At 38.0% G+C, this 16,250-nt stretch overlaps 1 protein-coding gene across 3 annotated transcripts in view; it reads left to right on the top strand.

The window, feature by feature from the left end:
- The window catches only part of LOC131436009 (cytoplasmic polyadenylation element-binding protein 2), a 701,408-nt gene that overhangs the window by 647,113 nt on the left and 38,045 nt on the right, over positions 1 to 16,250 (top strand). For all 3 annotated transcript variants that reach the window (XM_058604425.1, XM_058604416.1, XM_058604405.1), the window contains one exon: positions 13,620 to 13,892. In XM_058604425.1, the coding sequence (XP_058460408.1) occupies positions 13,620 to 13,892 (273 nt within the window). The remainder of the gene's footprint in view (positions 1 to 13,619; positions 13,893 to 16,250) is intronic.

Raw genomic sequence — 16,250 nt, 5'->3', positions numbered from 1 at the left:
CATGTTTGATGGAACACAGGAAACGAACCGGAAGGCGCCCGGTCCGTTCCACTGACTGCCTGGCGGTGACTGATGCCATCTCGATGTGTGCCATTCAATCATCGAAGAAAATCGATTTCCGCCTTCGGTCGATTCTGCCTCTCGTTCGGGTCGCTGCTGTACCGAAACAGGCGGTATTGCTGAGTTCCGAGCTATCGCCTGCATGCTGTTAGTATCACTTTAATTGCGTACATATCCAGCTGACAACCTGCTACATCGGATCTGAGACACTTCTCGTAAACGGGTTTAAAAAATATGAAACGAATCTGTTGAAAAAAAAGCACGGAAGCAACTTTGGCTCAGTAATATGATAAGGTTTTCCGGTATTATATTCGGCAATTTCCGGATGTTTTGACGTTCAAACCAAATTTTAGGCATTTCCGTTTTCTCAATTCAAATCCTCTTTTTTCCCTTTCGTTAATTGTGCACCCAAAAAGCGACATAAGTGTTGCGTAAAACATTCTCGAATTCACGAGCCCATCACCATACCCAATAGAAAATGCGTAATCTCATATCCTGTCAGCGCGGTGCTGCTGTCAGATTTTTTCGCATGTCAGTCGAGCCAAATTGACAGATGGAAATGTTCGGCACAGTGGTGCCTATATTTCAGTTTCCGGCAAAGTAACATGTTTCACGTTTCATTTATTACTAACGAATCTGTCTGCTGGTTACCAGCACAAGACCGCACCGCATCTAGCACTTTCCGTAAGTTGTTGAGTTTTGCATGTGGTTTTGGGGCCAGCAGCCGTGGCACACTTGTCACAGTGATGCACCTGTTTTTATACCGTTCACCGATTCCACCGTTGTGCCGTAATGGACGGATTTTCATGTCCCACTGTACAACGAACGGAACGTTCTGCGGTTTGGGAGTTGCACGTGTTGTTTTTTATTCTCTGCATTATTTTCCTATGGTTCCGTTTCTTTTATTTTCGGGTTCAGCTTACACCGACCGACTGTGGTTTTGTGTTCCTAGCTTTACGGAACGTGTTGAATGTTGTACCAGCGATTCCGGTGAACTCCGGCATCGGACGGTGTGTGTGTTTGTTTAGGAGAAAGCAAAAAGATTCTTTAGTTAGGAGCTTTAATTAAATTTTACCGTAAACAGATTTTGCCGGGGTACGATTTGCTCTTTTTTCAATGGAATCGAGAAGATCCTACGCCATCGTAGAGATGTGAAATGCAGGGTCGATGTTTGGACTGAACCAATTGGATGGAGCTGTAAACCAAACGATAATTGAGACATCAATCTCCAGTAGCGGGTTTTAAGTGGAATAGAGGAGGTCCGTTAAACTCGAAGATAAACATACGGTTAATAAAATCGGAGTGCGTTAGATTATTGTTGATTTTCTTTAAGTACACTTGTGATACGATAATAACATCAGCCATATTTTGTGTACAAACTGTGTGATTCTAATTAGATTTTACACGAACATGACATAACCTCACAAAACGAGTAGAGTGAACGTCGCTTGACAGCAGTCGGTGGTTTGTTTACATTTATATTAGGTTTATTATCGTCACTGCTAACCTCAATCTGATGAACACAAAAATTCAGTAACAAAATCTAAATCCAGATTTTAGATTCAGAGCTCTGTTCGAAAAAATATTTTCCAGATTTCACTTTCAGAATTCAGTTAGAGATTCCAAGTCCAGAATTCAGTTTCAAAATTCAGTTCCTGAATTAAGATTTAGTTCCAGTATCTTTTAGAATCCAGGTCCGAAATTCTATTCAGAAATGCAGTTCCAGAATTCAAGATTCGAATTCAGTTTCATACGTTTTTCTCAGAGTTCAGGACAACACTTTTGGAACAGAATTCTGATCCAGAATTTTGGAACTGGATTTCAGAATAGAATTTCGAATCTGGATTCTTTTGGAACTATATTCTGGAACTCGATTCTGGAATTGAAGTTTGGGTAAAAATGAACTAAATTCTGGATTTGAAATTTGGAACTGAATTTTGGACCTGGATTCTGAAAATAAATTCTCGATAAGGATTCTGAAAATAACTGTCGGAGCTGAGCTCTGAGCCTGAATTCTGTACCTGGATTCAGAAACTTAATATTGAAACTGAATTCTGGCCAAATACATAGGAACTAAACTCTGGATCTGAATTCTGGACCTGAATTCTTGAACTGAGGTTTGGACAAGGATTCTGAAAAAAAAACTTTCGGAATTGAACTCTGAACCTGAATGCTGGACCTGGAATCAGGAACTGAAATCAAGAACAGAGTTCTGGGTCTGGGTTATGGAAATGAACTGCAGAACTGAATTATGAACTTGAAATAGAGAACTTACTTTCAGAAACGAATTCTGAACCTAGAATCTAGACCTGGATTCTGGAGCTGACTTCAGGATCTGGAATATGGAAATAAACTCTGTCACTGAATTCTGAACCTGAATTTGCATTATGTTATGATGTTATGTTATGCTATGATATTGGTAGAAAATACCGCAGATGGTACTTAAGGATAAATTTATAGGCTATAGATAGAACGGAATAATTTTTGAATATTTTTAGTAAACAAAACATGGCGGCCGCGAGATGACACACTAAAAAGAATAAAATAAACACTCGCGAACAGAATCACAGGATTAACTTGTAAATGTTCAAACATTCGCCGACAACACCGACAGTGATATGCAGATGTTCGATCGGTTAACATCGTTTAATTCACAGTTTCCGTTGCTGAAATACTTTTTAGTTCCACGAATCAGCATTATTACTCAACTTCGTTAACACTCAAAATAACTATTTCGACCAATTATTTTACTGTAAGTTTTTTGATACACATAGAATATACACTGGAAGTACGATACACCGCATCGTACTTCTAGTGATGCCAACTCTTCTCTCTCTCACTACAATTTCCAAAGATAGAATTGCATTTAAAGTTTTCGGATCTAACTTGTGTTGTTATGTTAATACACACACTATCTATCGGACATTGATACCATTTTCTTCAGCAGAATCAAAAATTTCTTCCATCGCATCGCTAATTTTGGTTTTGAAATTTCTTCGAATATTTGCACTCATAATTGCTAGAAATGTCGCAAGTCAAAAACTGACTCGACGTGAGCGCTATTCTGGACTTTCAGCAGAACAACGTCGAAAAATGGTGCACAGAACGCGGATTGTCACTGAGAAAGATAGCCAAAATGGAAGGAGTAAGTGAAAAAGCCGTGCGAAATGCAATCAGGAAGTTCGGCGAGGATAACACCTTTGAGGATAAACCGAAAACGGGTCGAAAAAAAGGTCCTGCTAACCCTCAGTTGGATAAACGTATACTGAAGGCGTTCGAGCAAAAGAAGGAGGTTTCAGTTCGGGATGTGGCCAAAAAAGTGGGCGCTTCGAAGTCAAATGTTCTTCGTGCTAAATAACGTTTGAATCTTCGAACCTATAAGAAGCAGAAACAACCAAAACCGATCAGGACGAGGATTCGAAAGCTGTACAATACGATTTTTGCTGGAAATTTGAACTGCATAATCATGGACGACGAAACCTACGTTAAAGTTCGATTACAAATCCTTGTCGGGACCACAATATTATACGGTGCGAGAAGGGCAAGTGTTAAACCAGTCCGAGACATCGATTGAAGTCGAAAAATTTGGTTAAGAAAGCTATGGTCTGGCAAGCAATTGGTAGCTGCGGAAAGATTTCGAAACCCTTAATCACCATTGCTTCAATGAACAGCGAAATATACATCAAGGAATGTTTACAAAAACGACTTCTAACCATGATTCGAAGCCACAAGGATCCTGTTGTCTTCTGGCCAGATCTTGCTTCTTGTCACTACTCGAAATCAACGGTAGAATGGTATACTACCAAAAATGTCACTTTCGTCCCAAAAGACATGAATCCACCAAATTGCCCAATTTTGGGCATTAACGAAGGCACATCGTAGGAAACATGCTTCGGCAGCCGAAACCATTCAACAGTTCGAAAAAGATTGGAAAAAGTGTCAAAACTTGTCGCCAAGAAGTCTGTACGGAATTTAATGAGGAACGTTCGCAAGAAGGTGCGCCGGCTAATCTACAATGGCTAAGTAGCAAATGTTGAGAATAATATTCTGTTGTTGTAGTCTAATATTATCAGTATATCGAATAAAATTTGAATATCTAATACTTGTGAATTATTTACAGCGAAATCAAAATGCGTCCACACTTTCTGGGACAGTCTTTATCTCCGCTCTTGAATCATTCGCAAGCGGTGAACGTTAATGAGTTACGTGAGGCAAAATTCAGCAACCTTGCGGGAAAAACTGGTAAATAACTTCAAAATTCGAACTCACTAACTTTTCTCCGCGGCCGCTCGCGATCTTCTTATGGGAAATAGGGACAGACTGTCTTTTTGTGCAATTGCACATAGATTTTTGAAAAAAAATGATCATCCCAGGTCGTCAGCATAAGCACTCAAAATCGAGCAGTCGAGTAAAAATTCATTACGAAGTACAGGGTCCGGCACTCGAAGTGTAACCAACTTCAGACCGCTCGCGCAACTGACGCACGGGCATCAGCTCTCTAGAAATTTGCTAAATGACAGTTCGGAGTTGTATTGTTTACAAGCGCAAGAAAGCATTTTGCCAAAAGTGAACGCGAAAAAAAAATCTTGACTTGAGAGAGCGAAGGAGTTGCTTCGTTTGGCCGAAAGCGGTCAATTTCCGAACATTGTATTTTCTGACGAGAAAATTTTTCCAATTGAGCAATTCGTAAACTCTCAAAACGATAGGGTTTACTTGACCGACCGTTCATACGAGAATTTGAGTCATCGATTGGCCACCAGGAGGCAGCACCCGCAACAGATAATGGTTTGGGCCGCTGTAACCGCAGATGGGCGCTCTCCAATCATTTTCATCGAGCCTGGAGTCAAAGTAAATGCGACATATTATCGGGAAAGTATTCTGGAGGTTGCTTTGAAGCCGTGGGCAGACAAACATTTCGGTGGCAGACCATGGACGTTTTAGCAGGACTCGGCACCGTCTCACAAAGCTCGAGTGAACCAAGAATGGCTGAAAAACAACGTTCCGAACTTCATCACGTCCACACAATAGCTCTCGAATTCACCAGATGCGAATCCAATGGATTATTCTCTTTGGGCCATTTTGGAGAGCAAAGTCCGAACTAAAAGATACACCAGTCTCGAGGCGCTGAAAAAAGTTATTGTCCGCGAGTGGGCCTAAATACCTACAAGTCACATTCGGCAGCTTGCGATTCGTTTTTTGACCCTCTCAAGGCCATAGTCAAGGCAAAAGGTGGTCATATCGAGCAAAAGTGAATTGATTCTGAATTTTGTATTATTTTTACACATTTTGTACTTTGAATTAAGTAAAAGTAATTTTCCAAACTGAATTTATGGCCTTTTTAATTGGTTACACTTTGAATGCCGGACCCTGTAATACTCAGCCCGCCTGAGAAACGATGTAGAGAATTGTGTCTACTGGGAGATGAACATAGGACATGCCAAAACTGTCAGCTATTGGTATTCGGGTAAATCCCTCCTTCGTAAATCTTCAGCAGAAATTTTGATTTTCTAACTTGAGGAGTAATATTGCTGATAGCTGTCAGCGATGTGCGATAAAGTAACACTTCTTCCTGGCACTCAGCGGAAAATGAAGATTGAAAGGCACGACTTCTCGATTCGTTGAGTTACAACTAACCCGTGACTAAACGACCTGACAGTACCATACTCGTTTTCCCGTTAGATCCAAACATTCCGCCACACTGGAAGTGAATATCAGTCGAGAGTACCGTGGAAGCCGTTGTTGCCTATAAGTCTAAATGGATGGCACATTCTTCGGGAGAATGGAGAAGCACCTTGAGAAACGATTTAATTAAAATCCTTCGCTTTAATCTTATCGCAACACCTGAGTCTGGCACTCCATATAATTATGTTCATCCTACGATTTGCTCTTTCACCTTTTTCTATTCTTCAATCGAAAGACGCCATTTCTGGACCATTTCCAAACGAGATGAGACATCAAAATGTCTGCAGATTGAACCGAGGCACTTTAATAAATTTGGTAAAACTTTAATTAAACCTACAGCTCGTAACCGGTACGCATCAGTAGATACCGACTGTGACACGTGCGGTCAGTGTTACCAAACATTACCATTTTATTTTATAGCCCCTGAAAGGTATACCGCTCTTCTGAATCACAAACACACATGACGCGAGCGATCATCATAACCATCACGTAACTTTTTTTTATTATTTCGAGTACTTATCGTGCTGTACGACAATTATCACCCCTAAGGTAAAGCCTCCTCAGTCACGGACAACGGAAACGGTATAGATCCTGATGGGGAAAGACTCTGGTGGCTGATTAAATTATTTACTGTTCCTTGGCATCTACATGATAGTCGAAAGTAGGCGGAACGAAAGGATACGGTATCCAATGACTACGACCGTAGTGATTTATGTTTCTTATTATCGTACAATCCACGTTTTGGATCTGGTGACAATGGTCACTATAATAATTATTAACAAATAATGAAACATAATTCCTGAAAATCTACCTTTAATAGAACCAGTTGATGAAGCTGTCTGTTTGTCTGTGATTATAATTATGTGTTTCATAAAGTGAGGAATTCCAATTCCATTTTGAGTGGAAGTAGGTTAAGGACTGGAGAAGGGTGTGAAAAAATATTCAAACCCGGAAATGCTGCAACGGCTGCAACGGGTTGAATTTATGGAAACCACGACACACACTTTGGGAAGATTGACTTGTCGATGGATTACAGTAATTCTAAATGATGGCATGATGAAATTGATTGTGACTGTGTCATCATGACTGTTCACAATTATTTCAACACTACAATGATAATGATAGAAGTTAAATCCCCGTACGAACATTTTTGGGTTTGTCGGCTGAGTGAACTTTAAACTGTACTGCAGAAATGGTAATTACATTTTTATTGCTGACATAAGCTCGTCCTGAACCAATTATCTCAAACAACTGCACACTGTCCCCAAATGGACGAGAAAATCAAACGATCTGTGAAAAACAGGATTACACTCTTTATGACTGGCAATAAAAGCAAACGAATAACGATTAGTCAATTACATCGGTATTTTTAGCCTTCAATTTTAAAATTTCAAACATGTCATTCAATTTTGTTACGTTGTTGTTATAGGTATTTATAGTTAATACCATGGGTAAATTGAACCCAAAACCGTTCTATCACAAACTGGTCCAATATTGACAATCTATCAACACATAAAGGAAAACAAAGCCAATCCAATCCAATCCCATTTCGTATCGATCCGACTAGGCATCAATCCGATACTCACCCCAATGCTAACTGGTGAGTACCACTTGTCGCCTCAAGGGGGAAAACATTCAATCATCAGGATCAACAAATCAAAACACACTTGCAATTGCTCGGCCACTCAGCCAATTGCACGGGTGTCAAATGGTAACCCAGTTCCGAAATTCGAAACAGGAGGAATTATGACGGGCCCTCTATTAACAAACTCAATTAAGATTTCTTCAATGTAATGATTCCATTAATAACTGTCCCGAAAACCTTAATGTGTCGACCTCTGGTCACCACTACCACCACCAGATGATATGGTATTTGGTAGTCACCCCATTGCACGGAAGGAACAATCGGCAATAATCTACCATAGTGACACAATCAATTCCAATGAATGGTGAACAACAGTCGGGCCTGGGAAAGGAAAGGTAATTTATTTGCTAAACAGCAAGCAGCAGGGTATAAAAATCATAATAATTGGTTGTAATTTGTATTTATTATTTATTATAGTATTTATTGGTTACATCGACGGTAGATGCTCGAAAGGTGACCGAATTGAAGCCCCAACACTACCAAACCTAGGGTAACGGCTTCCTATTTCATCTGAGCTCCTATTTCCATCTCATCCCTCAACCTCATTACTTTGAACATGAATAATATCTTATAACGTACCTGAACCAAACTGTAGAATGTTTTAAAATGATTATTCAAGTTATTGCCACACTTTCTCATTGAACGAAATGGTTTTAAATTCTTCGGTGATCATTTTTTGTCGTGAATACGACTTACTTTACTATGGGGTGCCTTTTCAAAATTTACCCTCTGAGAGAGTGATAAGTTTTTGATCGTGAATATCTCTTGTTGTATCTAATGAATCAACATAATTTTTGATACACGCCATCGGAAATATGATCACAATTTTATGATAAAATTATCAGTTGTGTGACATAATTTCAAATAATTCAAAATTAAACTTTTCTGAAATGTTTGATATAAACGAGTGTCAAAGGGGATAATCCATAAGCCGCATTTGCCTTGCTCGTATTTTTAAAGCTCATAGCTCAGTGATCTGTGAAAGGATTCATATAATCTAACTACCAATAGAATCGAAATTTTTCAACTTAAACGTGTATAGTAAAAGCATTGGAGTATTTCAATAGTACACTATTCAAAAACCTGTCTCATTTGACCCATGTCAACACCAGCCAATCAGAACGCGTTCTGAGGAAGAGAACAAAATATCTGCTGCTGTACAACAAATCGTTCGAGGAAAATGTTCCGAAAAGTGATGAATATCGTAGTGAGTTCCTTAATTTGGTCCTTCTGAATGCTGGAAACGAATCGCTACGCCATATTGATAGTTGATTTCAATAAATTATGCAAATCCGAAATGAAATAATCAACAATAAAATTCTGTATGCGGCTATTTTTATAGCCGTTAGGACCGCCCATTATTGAAAAAGCTACAAACGAAATCAGGTAAAAAGAAAGCTCTTAACAAAAATTGGATCAGTTTGGATTCTATCGCCACTGCGAGCAGATGTGTTTTGTGTCGTCTGCACAACTAGTTTCGCTTTCGACAAGAGCGATTCCGTCACAGCTGCCAGTCATTAGCATTGGTGAAAAAAAAACAACGGTGGAGAGCATTGCATAAAATCAGCCGTTCTAATGGCTCTAAAAGTTTTCTAGAGAACTATTAGGATTTGTTGTTCGCAAATCGTAGGGAAATATCCTCAGTTTACTGCAAATCAAGAACAGTTTGCTTAAATTTGTGCACTTTTCGCTGTGTGAAATTCACAGTAATCGAGATCAAGTGAAGCCTTTTTTCGCGAAAAATGTTCCAGAGTTTAATGTCGTAGAGAATTACGCAATTTGACTCTTCTGAATGCTGGAAACGAATCCCTACAGCATATTGATAGTTTCTTTCAATAAATTATGCAAATCCGAAATGATATAATCGACATTAAAATTCTGTATGCGGCTATTTTTATAGCCGTTAGGACCGCCCATTAGTGAAAAGGCTACAAACGAAAACAGGTAGAAACAAGCCTCTCAACAAAAAGTGAAGTCTTCTTTGTTTTTGCGAAAAATGTGCAAAGGGGAATGCTTGGATAATTCATACAATTGATCAACTAATTGATATTCGGAAGTGTTAAGGAACATGTCAGTTGTTTTCGTATTCACGACATCCTGTTATGTCTCTGACATTACCCACCCGCCCACTGGAATTAGTTTCTGTCAAACTTTTTCTCCAGCAGGCATAAAACCTCCTCATCTTTTGCATCAATAGATCAAAATTATCCTAATGATACATTTCCTTAAATCTAGTGCTTCTATAGCAACTAAATCTAATGAGACAGTAACATAAGAAACGATTTCTTGATAACATTACGTGATAAATGAAAGTCGAATGAATTGAAACATTTGTTAAATATGCGGCACATGCTAGCAATGCTCGTTATATCCATAATTAGTTCTAACATAGGGAATCCGGAGAAAAAATAGGAAAACTACGACGTCGAATGTCAAATTGTAACAATTGAAAGCTCTGTGTGCCGTTTAAAATTTAACTTGGTTTCCAGAACACCCAGGTCCTTAACAGACGATGCGCGTTCGAGAACAGTTTGTGGCATATTATAGTCGAACTTAAATACAGACTTTTTGCTACAAAAAGAGACGACGGAGCATTTAGTGGCATTTAAACCATTTTGAAATATGAAATACGAAAGTCATCGGCGAACGAAAGTTTCATACACTTGATCGAAAAATTTAGATCGTTGAGATACAATAAAATTATGAACGGTCCAAGGTGACTTCCTTGAGGAACTCCAGATATAACAGCACATGGTGAGGTTGTATAGGCTCCTATTTTCACTATCATTTCATTAGCAGTTAGATATGATCGAAGCCAATTAAAAAATGATCCGTTTGATCCCAGTCTACTTAACTTGGAGATTGTTATGTGATGATTGATCTCGTCGAACGCAGCAGGGAAAGTTGAAAGCTTTGGCATGGATCCAAGCTGAGTCTCTGATATGTAGTCAGAGCAACTATGTGTTATACAATCCAGAACTATAATTTCAAAGAGCTTCGATACAGCGTACAAAGCAACAATTCCAAGGTAGTTGGATACTATAGCCTTGTTCACATAGGATTTCTTTCATATTTCAGGAAAAAATCCAGAACGTAAAGAACAATTGAATAGTGGAATCAACAAACTATTAGAACACTTTCTTATCACCACGGATGGAATCCCAGAACTTCTTCTTTTTTCTATTGTCAGACTTCGCTTCGTAAGCATGTCGAGTAAATTTTGCTTTAAGAATGCGATTTTTATCATACACAAAATTTGTTACCATGTTATTGAAGAATCGCATTTCATTTATTACGTTCTTTGCATTATTGAATGTATTAAGATTGAGACGATATTTTCCAACTGACATCAATATCCTTGAGCGCAAAATGTTGAAATGGCAACTTGTATCACTCGAGATCGAAAAGCATAAAATCGAAATTTTGTCCACTGAAGAAAACATTGGCTAGAACCGCCTTCTAGTAAATTTTAGTTTTATCAAGGTGAAAATTCGGCCATCTCGACCAATTGCTGAAACGTTCGCCCAACTTTAATTTTTTAGGGTTTCATAAAACTCACAAGCTTCAAAAATTTGCAAAGAATTTTGTGGAATGATGGTTTTTGAAATTCGCGCGAAATCCGCGCCATAGCATCAAAATCTTAGCAGAAACCGCGTCAAATCCGCGAAAATCGCGAAATCCGCGCGACCGTAACAACCCTGTAATTTGATGGAGACGCATGGTTTTCCGAATGATTTATTTTTTTAAAGGTTTTTATTATACCAGTTCACATTTTTTTAAAATCTGAAGAAAATTACAGCGTAAAAATTTATTTGAAATGTAAAATCTAGAGTGATACCAAAATTGTAAGTGCGATTAAAAAAATTCGAAAATTTTGAACATTTTTTTCACATGAAATACATGTTGAAAAATTCTGCAAAAAATCAGAAAGGGTCCCATAATTCCTAAAATATTCCTGATTTTTTCTATTTTTTTACTAGAGGTTTTTGAAAAATTTAAATAAAATGAAAATTAGATGAACCACCCTAGCTCCCCAATATGGCAGTTAAAGGGTTAAACTTTTCGGAAAATCATCTCCAATATAAACCCTTTCAAATTGCATTAACAATTTTTTTTTCGTTCTGGGGCAGTTTTTATATGAAAACCATTTGGTATGATTATATGGGGTTGTAAGACCTCTCATACACGCAGAGAAAAAAATTGAAAATATAACCAAGTTTGGGCTTCTAGCAACGATTTTTTTTGTTGAAATAGTGACGAAAGAAAATCGGGTTTGATATAGAAAACATTGCTGCTTGAAACTACAAAATATAATAATCAATTTTACTCAGTGGGTTAGTTTGTTTCAAGCAACATTTTGATAAGAATAACAAATATTTTTCTTGTGCGTTCCTGTCAATTTCTTGACAAACAATTTCACAGTGAATTCAATTTGAAAAATTTGTTATGATTGAACGAACTTTCGATAAACTTAAGAATTGTTGTGCTTTAAATTAACAAACATTTTAGTTGAAATAAATTATCTTAAATATAGCTATTTCAACTAACGCTATTATTTGTTCAAATCATACATCTTTGTTCGTTTTCAAGAATAAAATGATTTCTTTCAATCTAATTCACAAGGAAATTTGAATACTACTTTTATTTCGATTTGTATTCGAAAAAAACTGAAAAAAATGAAATTTCTGAGAAAAACAATTACTTTTAATTATGAATTTTTCAAAATATTCAATAGTTTCGTCAATAAACGATCGAATTATTCACATACCATAATCAAGGTTTTTCAATTTTTATAACATCCATCGGTTAGGTGCTCCATCAATCCGGTCAAGATAGAGATCCTGCATAAATTTTTTTGTGAAGAAAATGTGTTATGTATTTTATGCAATTTTCAAAAATATTCTTAATTATCAATACAAACACTTGAATTGTTTACCCTCTATGGAATTGTTGAACCCTCTATGAAATGTAAAAAGCAGATACAATTTTACTTAAACGTACAAACGCGTACAAACTTTTTCCGCGGGAGAAAAAAATGCCCAGGTTAATTCGCGCGGGAAAAAAATGCTCTGGTGCATTTAAACAGTAAAGTTAGTTGTATCTTAACACAAATAAGATCGTAGATAAATAGATCCAATTTTTTTCTTGTTTTGAAGATATAGCTGGATTGAATCAACAAGGACATGACCGATAACATTAACTCAACTTTGGTTGACATGTAATAAATAGTTAGTTCATTTCAACAATAAACTCAGCCGGAACAAATATATTTTTCGTTTGATTATACCAAAATTTTGATTCAAATTAAACAGAGATTATTGTTGATGTTGAAGGGAGAAATCAAGATCAAAAATCTACTAACTGTTTTGTTATTTTGAACATGCTAAATTTCTCTGCGTGTAGGGTTGTAAGAAAATTGGATGAGCGGTCTCCGAGAAAATCGATTGCACGTTTTTAGTTCATTTTGCACATTTCACCCCGTAAGTCGAATCCAGATGAAACTCAATTGCAACAAGGACTACAAGGCCTTTCATTAAAATCTTAGTTGAAGAAAACCCGTTGAGCGGTCTCTGAGACAATCGAGTGCTCTTATGAATCTTTTTTTGCACATTTTACATAGTTGTTCCCGAACCGAAAGTCCGATCCGGGTAAAATTCAATAGCACCCTATGGGGCCAAGGGACCTTTCATTTGAATCTAAGTTTGTGAAAATCGAGCGCACATTTTTGTTACATACACAAGGACACTCGTTGAGCTGAGTCTGGAGTCCTGGATTCTGAGTTTCCAAATGGATTCCGAATCAGATGCAACGACCGATTCTATGGCACTAAAGTACTAAAGAATTCTATAGTACTAAAGATGATAAGCCCGCCAAGCGGGCCTTGATTGCAGCTAACTTAGCATGCTGAAAAAAATTCAAATTTTCACCATGCCAACGATGCGCTTTCGGTCGAAAAATTAAAGCCATATCAAGTCTAAAGCAGTTAATATTCATTCAAAAAGCAAGCTTTCAACTAGCGAGAAGTGTGCATATTGATCGGATTCATTTTTTTCTTCAACGAACGGATTTGAAGTAACGATACCTCAACAATATTATGGAAACCAGTGATTGGACCTATTTACACAAGTATATTGCGTCGATGCAGATCCGTAATATTAAACGTAAAAATTGACTTTCGTGGTTTTCTTAAAAAAAAATGTTAACAATATACCTTTTTTGCACCTATTTTCAGGCAAGCCGTTTTTCTCCGGGTTGGACGAGCACATTTCTGATGAGGCTGGTAGCGGCGGGAACGGAAGTGGTGGCTACATCGGCAATGCTAACAGCCACCATTCGCAACAACAGCAGCATCATCATCATCAACACCATCAGCATCATCCACACCACCAGCTAGGTGGCCTCGGATCACCAGCCCGATCGTCACCACACTCGAATGGTTCGGAATCGACGGAACGGTTCTCGCGGAAGGTATTTGTTGGCGGTCTACCACCGGATATCGATGAGGGTAAGTGCATTTGCTATCGGTTTCAGCTCTCGAAAATGAACTGCAACGAAGCAGCATATGCTAGATATTTGAAACAGTCAGGCAATATTCATTATGTGAGAACGAAATGCAATTAAAAATTTACATAACCAACAATTAGATATTGAACGATTTTGTGTCCAAGAGGCAGATTGTCTTGTTCGAGGGTACAGTTCAATTATAATTCTCAACAGACAGACTGTATATAGAATTAGACCAAATCTCCGTTCCACTATCGTATATTCAATTACAGAAAGGGAAATTATTGTCAGCCTTTCATAGCATAGGTGAGTGTGCCTCTTCTTGTGGCATGCCCGAAAGATATGTGCAAACTCAAGCATTTCTATTATCAATACAGTACAGAAGAACCATGGCAGCATGCAACCTGCTGTTGTCTTCTCTGCTACGGCAAATGGATGCATTCGGACAAGGCTATTTAGGACACTTTCGAATGGTCGAAATGAGAATGCTTCAAAATGGGAACAAATTGGTAGTTGCACTATCATATTTTTGTTGTTGTTGTTGTCGTTTATTAGCGGCTTTAACCACGATTGGGTCGTTCACCGCATCATATTTTTCAATTGACACACGAGCACACTCAACACTCACTCACTGTAGACTTGTAGTGTTATGGAATATCAGCCTTCGTTGTAGAACGTTACAATTAGCAAGCCAGTAGACACACGTACTATTTTAACTTTACAGATTAATATTTCTATCAATGTACCGATAGTGAATATTCAGTTGTTTATTAATGTTGTATATGCATTATTTGGAAGAGCTATCAACTGGTTCTTTCCGTGAAACTATTCCATTGCTTGATTGAGTTAGAAACATTGCTCAAGTAGTTTTCCGATGCAAACATTCGAGCCGTACAAAAAGATTAATATTTAAGTTAATATCTTAGCATAGTTAAGTTACCTTCTTCGCTGGTTAAAAGCACAACCGAAGGAGGAGTGAGTTCTTTTTGATTTTCATATAAAAAAACATCTAACTGCTCAACGGCCCTGAAAAAGAGAACACGAAATCAAGTGCACTGTAAAATTAAAGTGCTCTTGCCCAAGTCTTCCGTGCTCCGACTACAACACCAAGCACCTGCTATAAATTCTTGCTACATCACCTAATAGCACCATATAAAAACGAACAAATTCTTCTGTCTGCCGCTAGAGACCAGCAATCAGAAGAAGCTGCACGTTGGTGGCACCTCCTTTCGGCTTCCTGAGGGTAAATTGCCACCGTGCTCAACAACTAGAAGAAAAATTGCACCCACGAAAGCATTTTTCATTTCTTGCTGCAGCGTCTCTCATCCAACTTCACCGGGAAAAACTACTAAGAATAAGCACAATCAACTCCCTGTGGGATTTCCTTGTATGGGAGCAGGAAACCGAAGACACGGCTTCAGCGCCGTAAGAGTGAGAACAAGTGAAGTTAGTTTCAAGTTGCTTGTCCTCTTGAAACAACCCCTTTCCCTATCCGCCCCTTCCTTCCAATTAGGTTCCAATTTTTTCTTACATTCATTCGGCACTTCGTCGGCGTCTTTTATTTTTGCGGCAAGAAGCCAACAATCAGGAATCGCTCTAGACTCCGTAAGTTGCACCCGAAAAGTAAGTAGAAGGTGAATTCTTGGTGATAGTTTCAGTAATTACTGGAAGAAATGAGAAAAATAATAGTTTCATCAGTGGCAGTTAGGTAGTACCTGCTGCTTACGAAGGATCGTTTTTTCTCTGGAACTTGATTTCTGTGGCGATCTGGAGAGTAGTGTTCTTTCAACTTTAAAAAAAACAATGCGTCTCCTTTGAAGTATTACAACTGACAGGAAAAAAATTGAACGAAAAGATTCCACTCAAATTTCCAGATGTTTGTTTTGTATAAAACAAATAGGAAGTTACACTAACAAATAATTGATCCACCACATTTATCGCTCCTAGTGCACACAGCTTATTTACACCATAGCGGAATACAGAAAAACATATTTATTATTTATACTCGCTGAAAACTGTACACGTATTTATATTTTACTGTTTCAAACAATCCCAGTAAGAAGCAGGGATGCCAGGTAATTTTTTCAAAAATCTGTGATCAAACCCAAAACCTGTCTGTGTAAATCTGTGACCGTTTTCCGTACCCCAAGAGCAGCTCAAAATCAATTTGGTGAGCAAAAAAAGGTCTCATTAGCCATTTTCCGTACCATTATAGCAAATCGAATTCAATTTAGTGAGCAAAAAAAAAGGTCTCACTACCGACACGCTCTGTACCTTTTTTCTCAACCGCTCCGTACTTTTTAGTGCTAAACTGTGCTCGATTTCCAAAATCTGTGAAAATCCGTGATTTATTCAAGAA

The sequence above is a fragment of the Malaya genurostris genome, chromosome 1 (assembly GCF_030247185.1).
Source record: "Malaya genurostris strain Urasoe2022 chromosome 1, Malgen_1.1, whole genome shotgun sequence".
Taxonomy (NCBI): Eukaryota; Metazoa; Arthropoda; class Insecta; order Diptera; family Culicidae; genus Malaya; species Malaya genurostris.
This window is presented reverse-complemented; position numbering and strand designations above follow the sequence as displayed.